The sequence below is a fragment of the Zosterops lateralis genome (genome assembly GCF_965231275.1).
Source record: "Zosterops lateralis genome assembly, chromosome: 3".
In the NCBI taxonomy this organism is placed as follows: Eukaryota; Metazoa; Chordata; class Aves; order Passeriformes; family Zosteropidae; genus Zosterops; species Zosterops lateralis.
Window position 1 is genome coordinate 93,212,887 of NC_139764.1, and position 16,743 is coordinate 93,229,629.

Consider the following 16,743-nt stretch of genomic DNA (forward strand, 5'->3'; position numbering starts at 1 on the left):
GACAATAAATACAAAAAGAAGTAGTTCTTGCGGTGAGCTCAGCAAATTCTGAGGAAATCAAAAGCATTCCACTGTGCTTATGGCACAAAGAACACAACATCAAGGGCATATTTAGTGGAGAGAATGAGACAAAAATTACCAGGTAAGTGACAAACTGTACAAGCATTTTGTTTAAAAAAAGGAACTCTGCAGCATTCTGTCTTTAAAGCCGGGTTTGGGCCTCTGGGATATAGATCTCAATGCTGTCTGCACGCTCTGTGGCTGAATTCTGCCGGAAAGAGGCTGCTCGCTTGGCAGCCATCAGCCGTCGTCTTGCTTCTTGCCGCTGTCTGTCGGGTAGGTCCAGAGATTTTTCTCTTGTGATAGGGAATTTTCCTTTTGGGGGCTTCTTTGGTACAGGAGGAGGAATCTTTCTTTCTTCCTGCAACAGGGCATTAAAACTAAGGGTGAGCTGTGTGTAAAAGGTACTTGTCAGCAGAGCATGCACATCAAAGACATGAAAGGCAAAATACTGATTACATACATCAAGCATGCTCAATTTGTGCTTGCCCATCAGCTGACTAATGGATTACATGAACAGCTATCCACACTAGGGACACTGACAAAACCCTCTTATTTGACAACCATTATGCATTCTGCGGTCCTGTGCCTGAAAAAAGACTACTTTCTTCCACCATCCTTGCAGGTATTGGCACATGCAATCTGCACACCTCACTTTCATATGGATTTGTTTAATTTAAGCTGACACATTATTACACTCATTATAAACAGAAACACATACTGTCTCTCCAATAAGAATTCAGCGCATCTGTGTGGTCTGATCAAGTGAAAAGACTCTCTAAGATTAGCAGGACAGGATTTTTGATTAAATTAATCATACTGAGTTTAGCCTCAGCTGGATATGAGATAGCAGCTGTGTATACATGTCTATTAGTTTAGTCTCCTCCAGGAATTGCTCTATGGAAACATTCAAGCACCAGCCAGAGAGAGAACATAGGGCTAATTGTTCTGCTTGCAAGCCTGGGCCATTTTAAAGAAAATTATTCAGAACAATTATCAAATTATAAAGTGAAAATCAGTAGATTTTGTTACCAAAGTAGCTGCAAATTTCTCTGCAGGTGTTAAATCAAGAATTGTTTTGACCATTTAGCAACTATGAAATATCATGTGAGGGTCTATAATCAAGGCATTGTACACTAATTTAGTTTAGAAGAGATGGACCTCTGGAGTAATTTTGTACAATCCCCATTCAAAGTGCACTTGAAATTAGTGCAAGTTTAAAGTTAAATCATGGGGGTTCTTTTTTTTAGTTTCATGTTTAATACTGGACTCCATAGCCCTGAAGATGAAGACTCTATAACTTTATTTGTATAGGTATGGTTCTTTTGATAGGTCCTTTGAGATATAATTTCTTAAATAATATAAAGTGGTAATAGTCCAGAGTATGGGCTGTTCCTTATGGAGAACACAGTTAATTTGATGCACAGCAGGATTCAAATAATACAAAAATTGAACTGTTACACTTATGGTTTACAGAGTCCTCATTTTTTTATTCTGGTGTTTGTTTGTTTTGGTTTGGTTTTTTTAATAATTCTGACTCTACTATCAAAATGCAATAGCCAAGACTAATAATTAGGGTTATTTAAAAACAGTTCTGCATTAAACAGGAACAGTGCAACAGCCTAAGATTCCATGATAGCGAATTCTGCCTGTCTTTAGTTTCTCTATCTCCTGTTTTCATAAAGGCTCTATTTCTGTCATCCCATCTTAATTTTTTTCCACTTTTATTTATTTCCCTCTTAGGAATATCACTGTTGCTGTCAGTATAATAATTTCTTACTTCCAGTTGTCACTAGTAAGCAAGAGTTGCGAACTCACCATCCACCAACCCGTTGGCTGAAAATTAAAATCCAAGAGGAGCATGAAGAAATGAAAAAGTTGTCAAAATGCCTCCTAATTCCTCCCAAACCAAACAAGTATTCACCTGAGGCCAACAGTACTGACTCAAACCAAATGCTGTTTTCATCTGATTGATACAATAATCAGCAAGGATAGTGGGATAATCAAGGTAAGGGATAATTGGGGAAAGAGGGGAAAGGCAGTTTCAGAATTATGCTGTTTTTATGGGCAATTTGTCACCTTTGGTTTGTAAGCAGCATGTGGGGCATCTCCCAAATTGTGGAGTTGCAGGGCAGAGGTGCAGGGAGTTTGCCAGCAGCAGTTTGTCCCCCAGAAGTATATCAGCTGAGCTTTAGTATCACCTGTGCAATGTTTTGTCACATGCTTTTCTCTTATTCCTGTTCTATTATCATTTGGGTCATACAGGCAGGGTTAAACACTGCAGTGTTTAAGTTTGAGCTACTCCAGATGTAGCAGAGTGCTGAATTTACCTTGTTTGAGTTCTTGAGCTGTTGTCTTCAGACTGAATTAATAACAAAATATTTCTGTTCTAGCCTTTAGAATGTGAATCAAATAATTTGAACAAAAGTGTCACGGAGTAAACTAGCTTAGCAAAATCCATTTTATTTGTCATATAATTCAGGTCAACATAGTTAAAAAAGAAAAGACTCCTCACATCTGATGAAAGTTTCCATGTAAAAATTGGGCAAAGCCAATTAAATACTTCCCAGGGTTAGAAACCTATTGTGTTTCACTATTATATTTCCTATTAACACAAATACAAATGGGGTATAAATGGTATTGCCCATGGTCTGCTTACCTTCCTTTCAGGTGATTCTATTATTTTCCATTCATTGAGTTTCAGCTGGTGCAGTTCATCAAACTTCATGCTGACATCTTCAATTGAGAGCTGCAGTAAGTCCCAGAAACCTGCAAGGTCCTGGGAGGTTGGTCTTGGCATGGCACTCGGGTCCTGTAATGCACCAAGGAGAAAATGTGAACACTCCTGGAGATTTTCAGCAGCGTGCAGCAAGGCAGGAAGGGCATGGTGCCAGATTCCTTTGCTGCAGCACTGCTCAGTGCTAAGGCTCTGCGCGCTCCACAGCTGGGAGCTGTGACTGGAAAGCTGTGCCTCCTACACAACCCAAACATGAATGAGTTGGATGTCACACGCCAGCCTTCCTGAATTTGCAGCATGGGAAGTTCCTTAGCACCATATGCTGTGCTGACCTGCATTTCTAAAAAGGAACAAGCTGACAGCCTCTGTCTGCTGATTATTAAAGGCAAGGGGAATGTGTTTTGTATTCCAGCCAGCCTGAAGTCTTCCTGATTAAAAATTACATTCGTGACAGCTGATTAAGACAAAACAATGCCACAAAGTCGTTGTCACTTTATGCTGAATTTGATGTTTACATTGTCTTGCATTTTCAAATGTATACGTGAAATATGAAATCTTGATGGGATGCTTGGATTTTGTTCACCAGGGAATTGAATGGGAAGACATTACCACCAGGTGCTGCAATTAAGAGGCTCTATGTGCATAAGACTTAATGGAGCAAACATTGGTGGTAACAATTAGCAAGATGACCCTGTATGTGATAATTCACCTGATTCCAGTGCTGGATAAAATTTGTATTATAAGGTAGTAGGCAGACACTTAACTCTATGCTCTCTGAGCACTGCTATGAGTTCAAGAAGAGACCTTGCACTTTTATTGAAATAGAGCTTATTAGTAAACATGTATGTGAAGGTAATGAAGAAATGCCTTTTTCATTCCAGGACAGGAGGAAGCCATTATGATAGTCTAAAGAATGGAGCTAGGAGAGAGAATGTCAAAACCATGTCAAACAGACTCTGGATCTTTCACTCCCTGAGCAAAACCTGTAAAGACTAGTTTGCTGTGTTAGCATCACTTGCTGTTATGGCAGCCTCTGTTTCCCACTTTTTTCAAATCTAGTGGTCAAAGGCATTTTATATTTAAACACAACCCCACAGCTGTCTAGAAACTGGAAGATAAGTCAGCATTACTATTGAATTCCTCCCTTGAATCACACATTTCTAAGGGTTTCAAACTAGGAATTGCTGCTCAAACTTGGGCTTACAGGTGCTGCTGTGAGAGATGAGCACCTGGAACAGAGCATGACAACATCTATTGTCACCCATATCTAGACCCTACTGGAATCTGGGCCAAGAAAAACTTACAAGTCTTCACTAGAAGAAAGTCTCCTTTTAATAGGGAGCTTCAGGGGTTTAAGACAACTGGCCATATATATTTTAACAGACTTCTGGGAAACATTATAACTCCAGATTAGTGTTTACTGAAAACGACTTCATTGGGTGGATCCCAATTTGTTACAAAACAATTTAAAATTTATGTCAGTGGTGTTACTTACTCTATAGAGGTCAATATTTCAGGCTTTAGGAACTGACTTCCTGTGTGACATTCATAAGGACAGTCCCACAGCAGTCTGTTTTATCTTGCAATCTGTTGTCTCCTGCCTGGTATCCTCAGTCACTCTCCCCAGTTTCCTCTAACAGCCAGAAAATGATGCCATTCATTGGCTTCTGAATCAAGGCTAATTGCTGTTCTGTACCTTTGTGTGCCCCATTCTGCCCACGGTGTTTGTGAACATCACAGCCTCCAGCACGACTCTTGCAGAGGGCTATGTTGTGTGTGGTCCGGACACAAGAGGGCTGCCTCTTGCCTCTTACACATCCACAGTTCATGAATAAATGCTGGCACAAATGAGTACTATTACAGCCAAATAAGTTTTGAAAAGATTGGCTTAAACCTGCTTCTTCTCAGAAGCTGCTTATTTATTTATATCTTGCTTGGAATTCAGCTTTGCCGCCCTCCTTTTAAAAGGGCCCTAAAGCAAGAAACAAGGATGGTGCTCAAGCTGATCTGTTTCAGCCTGCACCCATGACACACAAGCTGAGCAGGATCTGTGCTGACTAGAGAGCATGGAGGAGGATACTTCAAAGAAAAAAAAGAGTGTTACAAAAAGTAATGTGAATAATGCAGAAAGGACTAGTGATTAATCAGTAATGATGTTTTTTCTAAGTAGTTAGTGGGAACAGTATACATGTAGGAGATAGCCAGCCAGATTCATAAAAAAGAAAATTTCATTGAAGCTTACATTTCTGTGAATTTACCCTAAGTTAAAGTCTTTGATAAGGTCTCCTAATACAGAGCATAATCAAATGTGCCATTTGAAGTTCCCATGATCCTTTAGAAAAGTCCATAGATGACTTCATGGTTAAATTTCAGTTTGAGTAAGTATATTCCTCTAAAACTCTTGTTGCATTTTGAATTTGCAGAAGTAAATGCTGTTGTTCTGTGTTCTACATTTAAGCTTATAGATGCTGAACATTGTCAGAGAAATTGCCGTGTGGCAGCCCCACGTGTGCTGGATGTTTTCAAGAGAGGGAATACACAAGCTGCCGCATTCCCCTGGGGCACTGAGATGCTGCCTTAGGAGCCTATGGAAAGCCTGCTGTAGGTATGCACTAAGTGATGATTTAGCAACAAACTTTATCATTAGGTATGGGAAGAAAAGCCTCCAGACATGAATGACCTACAGTCAGTTTTGCAGTTGCTGCTTTCTGCAGAGCCCATTACTGATTGAATGAAAGTGAAGGATATTCAGAGTCTAAATCTTGGGAGTGGAGTAAAGCTGCTGTTATGGATTTCAGAGGTTTATTATCCAAAAGAGAAAAAGAGAAATAAAATCTTGCCAGCTTTTTGGTTGTGGTGTCTACAAAGCTGTAGATTTCTCCTTGTGCTCCTATTGCTTTTGCAGTAATGAATTGTTCTCACTCCCGAGCAGCTGATGGCTGTGCTGAGCAGGAACTGCACTTGCTATTAGAGTGATGCTCTCAAGCACAACTGCTGGGCTCACTTGAAGATAAATGAAGTGGAGTGGAGGTTAGGCTCTCCCAAATCCTAGTTTGCATAGCTTAATCAATCAGATAATGGAGGCCATTTTTAAATTTTCAGAGAGGAACTTTCAGACAATGATGAAGATACCCTTCTATTGGTATGAAACAAATTACTAGATAGAGAGCACACATGATATAATTGATAATACAGATGTGGTCAATTCAGACTTTGTATATTTCCTCCATTATTCTTTAACAGCTTTTAAGATTCTTGTTTTGACAGAGTTTTAGAAGTGAATAATTGGATTCTTTCCTAATGAGGTTCATGTATCTTTATATTTTCTATCAGAAGGTATGACATTTTTTGCATTATTTTCTCAGTATTATTTCATTGCAGGCATTCTGAATGTTTAATTTTATGGATGGAAAGTAGCAAGTAGGTCTTTGCAGAATGGATGTTTTGCCTTGGAAGTTATGTGACAATTCCCAATAAGCAAAAATAAGTATGTAAGCAGATGTATAGGTTATGTCTGCTGTTACGCACACAACAAAATTCAGTACTTTCAAAATGTGAGGTTTAGGGATAGTCAGAAGGAAAAGATACACTTGATGTTTGAGACAGAAAAAGAAAGGTGTTCTACCACCAGCTGTAGCTGGAAGAATTACATTCTTCTATTGATTAGTATCATCTTGCCACAACGTTTGAATTGCTGATGGCTGCTGTCATATTAATGAAGCTAACATTTAGAATTGAATTAGTCTCTAATGAACTTCCAGAACAATAGCAGTGATCCTTGTAAGTAATATAATACATCTGTTCCTTTAGCCCCAGGACATCTCATATATAATTGGCAACACATATTATCCAACTCAATTTTATGAACATTATAGATATCTCATTTCCATGATCAGTCCTATTTTCAGGTAGGTAGACAGCTGGATCATGAATTCTACACTATTCTATTTTACTATTTTCCACTCATTGTAATGTGAAAATTTCCCCATTTCTTACGTGAAATATAGTTACTATATTAGGGTATTGAAAAAAAAGGTCATAATATTGTCTCCAAAAACTTGCATTTGTTCCCTTCTCATTTTCTTTTGTTTAATAAAGATAGCAAAAAGAGAAAAGCAAAACACAATCAGACTGAAATTACTGAAATTACATATTTGCTAAAAAAAAAAAAAATAAATCTACTACCATCATACTTTAAGATTAAGTTTTAAAAAAGGGGAAAGTGAATTTGGGACATGAAAATAGCATTTCAGAATTGTACTTCTTGGGTGCAATACAGTTGTTTTTGAAGTAAAAATATTAAATTCTAAAATTTAAAATAATATTTAAAATTGTGGAATATTATAGATGAATAAACTTTAAGTCTTCAAGAATAGCCAGCCAAAGTGACTTACCAGATTTTGCTGACAAAGCCAATAAAATTGCTGGAATTTCTGAGACATGAGGAGCTGAGCACTTCCAACAGCACTTCGGATCTTTCCTAGGACTAAGCATACAGATAGATTATTACCAATAAATGTTTTTGAGAGTAAATACAATATCCAGCTAAAAAATCTGCAGGTGAAATTCCAGGTTATTTTAAAATGTAAGTAAATATCTGATTTTTTTGCTTGTGATTATACACATATAATATTTTTTAAAAAGACCAAGGTATAGGAAAGCTCAGTGGCACCTTATCTTTTGGCAATAATGAACGAACAATAAATTATATATTAATAAGATAAAAAAGCTTAAGGAAGTAGAAAAAACCCCAAGGGACTATATTCAGCTTCCTGAAATGGGCATCCATCAATCCATATGATTTTGAAAACACTCAAATTTCAAAGTAAATGACATCTCTCCCATTTACATTTGCTCATGTAAATTGAGAGCTGTTGAAATTGTCTTGCCTGAAGAAGCTGTTGGATGTCTGTTCCTTCTGATGTCAAAGGCCAATGTACCTTAGATTATATCTTCTGGTTCTGCAACTGCAAATTACTTCACTCACTACACTTGTGTGGATGATTCCTGGGTGAGATCTCTTTATTTGTTCCAAGGATAAAGTTATTACATTCAACTGTAATATAAGCTATTCCTACCATAAGGATTAGATCCTCACAGGAATTGCACCTCTGAAACATGTTTTGGGACATCCACTAGGAATTACATGTTGTCTGCCCAGGAAAATATACACAGTCCTCAGCACAGGAGCTTCAGACCAAGTGGGACACAAACAGGTGCTGAACCAGGATCAGCCCCCTCAGATGTGTTGGTATTTCCTCACTGTCCATGTACATGCTCTTACAGTATGCACTGGGGAAAATAACCAAACTCATTTTACTTGACTTGGTTTCCAAGAGTCATCTGTTTAAATTAAAATTTTTGAATGTGATATAATCCGTGATCAGAGTTCAGCAGCTCAGCCATGTTAGGCACTTATTTTTAGATGAGCTGAACTTTCCTCCTGGAGATGCCTGTGTCTTTCTATTGACAGTAGTGGCTTTTGACACTATTGACAGTACTACCTAAGGAGACTGGCTTATCCCTAAGAAACTAACTCATCCTGACTCCCACGTTTGCTGGGATAAATACCACACTTTGGTAGTTACACCATGCCTTCCTGCATATCCTTTCCTACACTTCCTTTCCTCTACATCCATCTCTATAATGAAAGAAAAAAACATTTTAAAAAACATTCTAAGCCATGGTCTCAAGGAAAAAAAAATATTTTAGCAGGAGAATTTCCAGATCTTTAAATAATGTTAAAGATATAGAGAGGTGGAGTAAGAGTAGGCAAGAATTACTCTGATATATTTCACTTCAATTTGGAAAAAACAAGTTTGATCATTTAAACAGGATGGTGAGTGTGGAATAAAGCTGGTACAGCACAACTGATATGCAGCCCCTGATACAGGAAACATTAAACTGTGGCTTAACATTTTGTTGTTATTTTGAATAAGTACAAGAGGTCATGTGAAAATAGTATTTGGATAGTAGATTTTACATTTTAATTATGCTTTCTTTAGACCAGTGAAACATCTGCTCACCTACAAGTAATAGCAAGAGATAATTTGAAAGTTTTGGGCTCCAGTTACAATCTCAGTAATTTTCAAGGCACGTATTAATATGCAGAGCTGTGGTTCTCAAACTCTATTCCATTTTCTGTTAGACAGTACAACTGTGCCACAACACTAAATTAAACAGAAATATACATAATTCATCAGTCCTGTGTGACATCCATTGTAAAAGGGTTAAGTGGTTCAGGGCTGCATGAGTAATTCACTGAGGTTTGTTTTTGTTCTGTTGGCCAAATGTAATAAAGCAATTTTATTGGTTTGGGGTTTTTGATCACCAAACCCCTCACTTTTCTCTACAGTGTTATTGGCATAGAGAAAGGAATATTTGGAGTGTTAAAACCTGAACAAACATCAAAAAAACATAAATAAAAAAGGAATGTTTCATTTGATCTGACACAAATTGCTTTAATTTGGTTTCCAACATTTTTAATAAAGGCAATGACTTTAGTGACAAACAGCCTTTTACCTTCCTTTTTTCTCTTGGTGATCTGTAGCTTAGAACATTAGATAAACTCCCAGTGTGGGGTCAGAGGTCCTGCTTTTCCAGGGTGATATTTGTGCTATAGCAGGCCCCTGGCATCACCTATTCCATGCTATAGTCAATGACTCACTGGGCAAAAAAAGTGAGAATGCTTCCATGGGCTGATGGTGTGCTGGTTGTCTCTAGTGAGTAAAGTACACTTTTAGTTTCCTCTGCTGAATTTTACAGTTCATAGCTCAAATACATACTCTGAGTAAGGGGCATTGATTTTTAGCTCAATAATTCTGAAGAAATATAGATCCTGACAGAATCTATATATGTCTGATATATTCTAGTGAATCTCAGTTACCTGAACCCTCATATTAAAGAAACATTAATTTTATCTTCATTATCATGAAGAATCATGTCAACAAGCATTAGTGATTTCAAGCGCAGACAGAATGGTCAAGACTTAGGCACTGGCAACATAGCATTTTGGTGGGATACACATTTTTCAGGAATATAAGACTACGATGGTTGCATGTGCCACTGAGTCACAGTGCTGAATACACATGTATAATTACAGCCCCAGCATTTACTAAAGATGTAACTCTATTTCCACTTTAATAAGTAAATCAGATGTAATAAAACATAGAGGTTAGAATCTCTCATATTCATGCTACTCTGCCTTGCTGTAATTAAATTAAGTATTAAAACACTTCAACTCATAATCTTTAGCACAATATTAATAGACATCCAAAGCCTTGTTATTAATTTCATGCATTGGGGAATTATTCTGATGAGTGCAGATTGATTATCTCCATGAAAGAATGATGAATGTTAGAGACTGAAGAGATTGAGATGTTTGGTGATGACTAGAAGATTTTTCTTGTAAATAAATTATGATAAAAATCTACTAATACACATAAATAGACACAATCTTCATATAATCGATATACTTCCTTGCATTAAGATAATTTTGTATTTGCCCAAATGTCAGGAAAGAGTCACAAACCCTTAATTCTGCCCCCTGAAGCAAATGAAGCACTCCATTTTTGTTGCATGGTCCTGTAGACTTCAGCTCTGAAGATATACAAAACCTTGACCATGACTTTGGTAAAAGTAGGGTCAGGATTTACACCCTGATTAGAGATTGTGTAAATTGCACAATTAACACAATGGCGTCTTTTCCTCTGTATGTGTGGTATTGTTTGAGAAATTCTACAAAACCTTGTAAGCAAAAATGATTTGATATCACAAAGGTAGAGAGGGAAAAGTTAGGTCTGTATTGATGAAATCAATTATAATCTGATGCTGTAACTCTGATCTTGACAGGTTAAAAACTTTGTTCAACTAATGCACAAAGTGAGAAAGTGATAACAATCAATCTGCTTCTGGCATCCATTACTGTCTACTTAAATTATATGTTTTAATTTAGTTTTCCCCTCCATTTGATCATTCTCTTCCCCCCTTATACTTGTAAATAAATTACTCCACAATCTGAGAATATATGCCTGGAAAATACTGAAACTGGCATTTAGTTCACCCTCCTAACTCAAAGTAGGACATGATATTTGTCTAATCTCTAAGCCTAAATTAGCAATCTTTAGAAATATCTTTTTCACTATCAACAGAGCATGTAGACACAAAAATAAATATATAATGTTCAGATGGCATTTTGGGACAACACAACCCCAGCTGGCAGCGCTCTAGAGGGTAATGGACCCTTGTTCACCAACTGAGACTTGCTGCAAATTTGCTTTTTACCTCAACGGAGCTAAGTTCAAAAAGGAGAAAATTTCAGCAGAACAATACAAATTCCTCCAATGCTGGGAGGAATTCTTGAATGCCACACTGTAGGACTTTACGACTATTTCAGTACAGTTAAGACATTCTTTGGTCATTCACAACCCTCCAACTGGAAATTTCAATAGGTCCTGAAGGATAAGTTTGTGAAGAGCATTAGAAAATGATGGCAGTAATTTCTCTTTGGTTAAAGGATAACCTGTATTTGATCAAGAACCTAAGAAAGCTTTTATGGATAATTAATTCAGGAATATACTTAAAATCAATTGGCTGTGAGGGGTTTTTGTTGATTTTTATTCCCTAAAATTATGCGAGATTTTACTCTGTTTTCTATTACTATTCAGTCTTATTAGTAAAGTCTTTGCAGTCCTGTGGAAATATCAGCTAGAGGATTAGCAAGGAATGGTCCGATATCCATGGAATTAAGTGGAATGAGAGAGGTGATACTTTGAGCTCCTACTCTAATATCTTTATTTTTTTTCCCCACTAGAGATCACTTTACTGCCAGCAGAGCTACTAACCACGATGCAGAAGATACCAGCAAAACAACCTTTCTGCTAGCATAGTTATTCCTATAGTTATTTTTTGCGAGTATCTAAGGATTCTTATGTGAGAGTAAACTCTGTGGAGCTGTTCTCCATAAGAAAGTACTCCAGTGGCCGAGCATGGGGTACTGAGAAGCCCAGGGTGTTGTCTTCTTTCCCCTGCGAGACGCTGCCTGCAAGCTGAGGGAAGGGACTGCAGTTCCCTCTCCCTGCTCCCATCACCTTGCTCATGGGATGCAGAGTCCTGACCCTCTTGGTCTTCAATAGCTTGGTGACACTTGAAATTGTTTTTCTTGTCATCACCTACACACTAATAACCAAACACAATTTTCAGGGTGTAAAACTGAAACTCCAGTCAGCACCCATGGGAAACACTTGTCTTTGCCTGGAGGCACCCTCTGAGTGCAAATGAGCAGACGCCTAACCCTGGGAACTGTTGCAGACACATATCTATATTTTTTACACATAAATGAACACATGCACACACACACACATATATACATATAAATAATAAACAAATAGCTGCCTCCACAAACAATATAAAAACTTTGCAGAGACTTCAAAATAAAACACACGGCAGCTAACCAAATTTAAAAAAAATGCTTTGAAAAGAAGGACAGAGAGGTTTTTTTTGCTGCAATGATCTCTTTTTCTAAGACCTGATGAGTAAAGTTCTTAAAACAACATTATGGGAGAAAAGCTACAGTGAAAGAAAAAATCAATACAGCAATCAGACAGCTTTTGGTGATCTCAGGGCTGCTGTGTTAACATCAAAACTGAAATTGTTTTCTAAAATGCATTTCTATTTTAACTGTTCCATGTTTAAAACAAAATAGAAGTGGTATCATTACAGCAGCCTTCTCCTATGAGATGCAAAGCTATATTTGGTCTTCAGGAACAATTAATATATTCAGGCCAAAACCAAATTATTCAGCATTAAGAATGGCAATTTGAATGTGCAAACTGAGCAGTGAAATGTTTTGGGAATAGTAGTCTTGCTGGAAGATGGAAAAACATATTTATTTGCTTTTGGCTCAGCTATTTCTGATTATTTTCTTCAAGGAACTGGCAAATGTTTAAATATGTCAAAATACATTTCATGCTGGGATATCATTAAACTTAAGTTCTTGAGGATACACACCTTGAAACCTCTGTAGCTCAGACTGGGGATACAATATGTTCTAACGGCTCAACAGGAAAAAAATTTTCACAGAGTTTTTAGAATGCTGTGAAGCTCATTCTCCTAGTTCTTTGAAAACTTCCTTTTACTTAATTTGTGATTAGATGAAGGGATACAATTTAAAAATAATGTAATTTGGAAATTAGTTCAGGAAGATCTCTTGGAATGAGTTACATACAATGAAAAATCAGAACTTTGAGGTTCACTTTTGACAGTCAGCTGAACACAAATTCTGACTTTGCAAAGACTATGTAGACCTATTCTATAACTTCTTTAACCTATTAGGGAGGTCAAAATGTTCCCCCAGGCACGAGTAATTAACTCATATTTGTTAGTTTAAAAAATAGATATTTCAAGGGTTTCAGTTGTATTTTATCAACTCTGTTATTAGGGAATTTCTCTTCCTTTTTCTGTTCCAAATTTGAGGCTCTCTGCAAACAGAGAAGCAAAATACCAATACTATGTTTTGGTTTTTGACTGTAATATCCAAAGTTAAAAGGGTGTCACTAACTCCAAATATTAATAAAAATTACTGAAGTCCATATTGTCTTCAAGTCCTATGTACAATTTACAGAAAACTACCTTCTTGATTGCCCTTTCACCATGCAGCAAGGTGTTCAGAGTATTTCTGGAGTGCAAAAGTATAGGTTCACATGATGGGAAGGAGAATGGATCTGCACCTGAGAGCAGGTAGTCAGCTAAAGTCAGGTCATCCAAGTTCCTCATGTGCCCAGTCTCATATTGCAAAGAATAACAGCTCTAACTGCCTCTCCACATCTCTGAGTGAGGGAGGAGCACTGATGCAAGCATGTTTCCATTGCTCATTTCACATGGCTGCAGATTTGACTAGGGTTGTGCAAAAGGAAGAGCTTACAGAGAGAGGAGGTAGGAGAAGTCCAGCTCTTGCCTGCAGACTCCTCACTAGGAAAGAGAGAGGCTAACGGCCTGTGTGTTTCTCCCTTTTGCTCCCTAATAATCTTATTCTTTCAAAGGAGATCAAAGTCTTGCTCTTTGAACTCCTGCATCAGACTGAAAACACTGATGTTCCTACATCAGTAACAGGTGATCTGGGAAGCAGGTGCTTTGGGATTCTTAATGATGGCATTGAAACGTCAGTACTCAGCACTGCAAAGACTTGAAGAATTGAAAAATAGGACATATATGAAAAAAAGTACTGAGGAATAACCCTTATGAAAACTTTGGAAAGTCTTCCACAAGCTAATCAAAGCAAAATATGTTATTATTTAACAGTCCCTAGGAGGCTATTAAAGCCTTCATAGTATCAATGGAAGGGGAAAATTCTGAGTTCTGCTCTGTCATGATGAAAATAAGGACAAAACCCATAGTCCAGAAAGCACCAGAAGCTGAAGGAAAGAAAATCAGCCTTACTCACTGCCCAACCCCAAATCCTCTGTTGTTACTTGGCAGACTTGTGCACAATACAGCAGAGAAATATGACTGTAAAATTAAAAAATCATGACGTAAAAACATAGACATTCTTTGCTTTGAAAAGGTCAGTGCAAGAAATAGAAACTGGCCTTTTAGTCACCACTCTGGCCTGGATCAAGACCTGAGGGTACATCATAGTAAGAACTCACTGAGAGAGAGAAGATGATCAGGTAACAGTACTCAAAGGTGAAGGTGAAAATTTTAAGAGTGCAGGGAAAGATGCTAGTAAGAAAACTTAATATGAATTTATCTGTGATCTGAGAAAATCTCAGCTGAGACAATAATTCAGATTGTCAGGGATTGAAATATTTATAAAACTGAGCCTGAAGAACAAGGATAATTGACCTCAAAGGGAATCACAGGGAGCTGGCCACTGAGTCCTAGGACCACTCTGATATATTGCTATCATTAGAGCTGTCTTGGATCTTGTTCCAAAATAGTCTACATTATTTTTCACTTTATCCCATCACTCCTTTCAAGGTGTCCACAGGACATGAGAGAATAATAATGATTCTTGACAAAATTGTAATAAGAAAATGCAGCTGAATCTTCTAATAATGCATATTCCTGTCTAACTGCAGAAGTACTTTAATTACTGTTCTTGCCTGCTACTGCTTTCTGTTCTTCCAACAGGCTGAAGTGCCTGTAAAGGAATGGAAACATTTTTGAAATGGCTGCTCACTAAGAGAAAAAATCACAGGTTTCAGGAAAAGGGCAAAACAATGTTCATGTAAGACCATCCTGTGTGCTCTAGCAAAGGGTCAAGCACTGGAGCCATAGAAGTGAGTGGGAGGGATGTGTCAGATTTGGAGCTGTGGATGGAGATATTGCACCATCTGAGCTCTTTGTAATACCAAACTCTCATCCTGCACTGGACTCTAGAGTTGGCTCTTTAACTACTTCCACAAAACCTTACTCTAGGAAACACCATCTTGCACAGCCATTTGCAAGACAGTGTTCTTATGTATTATGGTTCTTTGCTTCTACAGAACAGAATATTGAGGACAAACCACAGCTCACAGCTTTATCCCAACAGATTTCATATTTTAGTAATCATCTGTAAGGAAATTTACTGAAATGTTCTTACTTTCTTCAGAAAGATCATTTTCTTCTGCTTCTCTTTCCATTTCTTTGCACCATCCTTCCATTCTCTTTGTTTCAGTGTGTAGTAGCTTCATGAACCAAGATCCGTCCCGTCGGCAAGGAGACATTCGACCAGTCTCTACTGTCTCAATGGCTGGCTCCAGCCAGGGTTCTGGTGGTGGAAGGTTTGAGGTGTCAACTGGGGTCCTGTAATCTTCTCTGTAACTGAACAGTCCCTGTGTCCGTACAGTTCTCACTGCACTGTATTGGGTGGGTGTGCTGGGCTCTGAGTGCTGCTGGAATGACGAGCCAAATTGAAGTCCCTTATCCTCCATGGTGATGTGTCCTGGAAAACCCTCCAGTTCCAGGTCAGCCTGGACTGCTGCTGTTACACTGTTTGAGCGCTTGAATCGTCCATGCCTTGGTGAAGAAGAAAGAAAGAAAAGATATTAAGACATACAAATAACGTATGTGATGGTACAGAGGTACAGAAAAATGTTTCGGTGAGGAAGAATAGATTCTGTTCTTCTCATTGGACTTTATGTTAAACATTTTTTCTTTGTGTATATCTCAGTAAAATTAGATGGTGAGTAGCAACAGAGAGAAAAAACAAAATGTATAGTGGAATTATTGATATAAACAAGGGTACAAAAGAAAATAATTTATCTCTGGAAGCAAATATTGATTTATTCTAATAACACAAAATAACTTGTATCATTACTAAATAAACTGGAAATAACTAGTGGAACTAGAACTTTCTGATAGAATTCTGTAAAGTATATATATAAAAAATTTAAATGTTCAGAGTTTTAAGTAGAATTTAAAAATCTGAAAATCTACTCAGTTAGGACTTTTGAGACTCCTGTAACAAAAGAAAGAAAAAAAATTCAGCAAGTTTAAGACTGTGGGTTGGGGTTTTTTGTTTTATAGGGTGATTTTCCACTGTTATATGACACTGAATAATGACATTTTAGAAAAGCTTTGTGTTAAAAAGTTAGATAGAGAAACAAAGATTATTTGTGAAATCTTTTCAAACTGGAGTCTATTGTCTCAAATGACTTGTAGTCAGTGATGACAAAAGGCAATTAGCGGCCAGATACTCTCAGACAGCTGCTGTGAAATGAGATAATGGTCCTGGTCCAGTACTTGATAAACAGTAGCTGCCAAGGATAACCTGTGGATCAGTACATGGGCCAGCAGCTTTACAAAACTAGAGAAGGACTGAACAAATCAAAAAGCTGATTCTAGTTTAGAATAAAGGTACCATCCTAAAAATTGTATCTCCTTTTGTGGACTGGGAAAGCCTGGATCAGCATGAGGAGTCCTATCAAAGGAAGACTGTTCCAATATGTAGCTCTTAGTATTTG

The 16,743-nt window shown here is 37.6% G+C and overlaps 1 protein-coding gene across 1 annotated transcript in view; it reads right to left on the reverse strand.

The window, feature by feature from the left end:
* Positions 1-202: 202 nt before the first annotated feature.
* DLGAP2 (DLG associated protein 2) overlaps positions 203-16,743 on the reverse strand; it is a gene marked incomplete at its 3' end in the record, with an annotated part of 81,572 nt that continues 65,031 nt past the window's right edge. The window contains exons 7-10 of the mRNA XM_083857598.1: positions 15,381-15,796; positions 7,192-7,283; positions 2,720-2,872; positions 203-421 (exon numbers count right to left, since the gene is read on the reverse strand). Coding sequence (XP_083713724.1) covers positions 203-421; positions 2,720-2,872; positions 7,192-7,283; positions 15,381-15,796 — 880 coding nt within the window. The remainder of the gene's footprint in view (positions 422-2,719; positions 2,873-7,191; positions 7,284-15,380; positions 15,797-16,743) is intronic.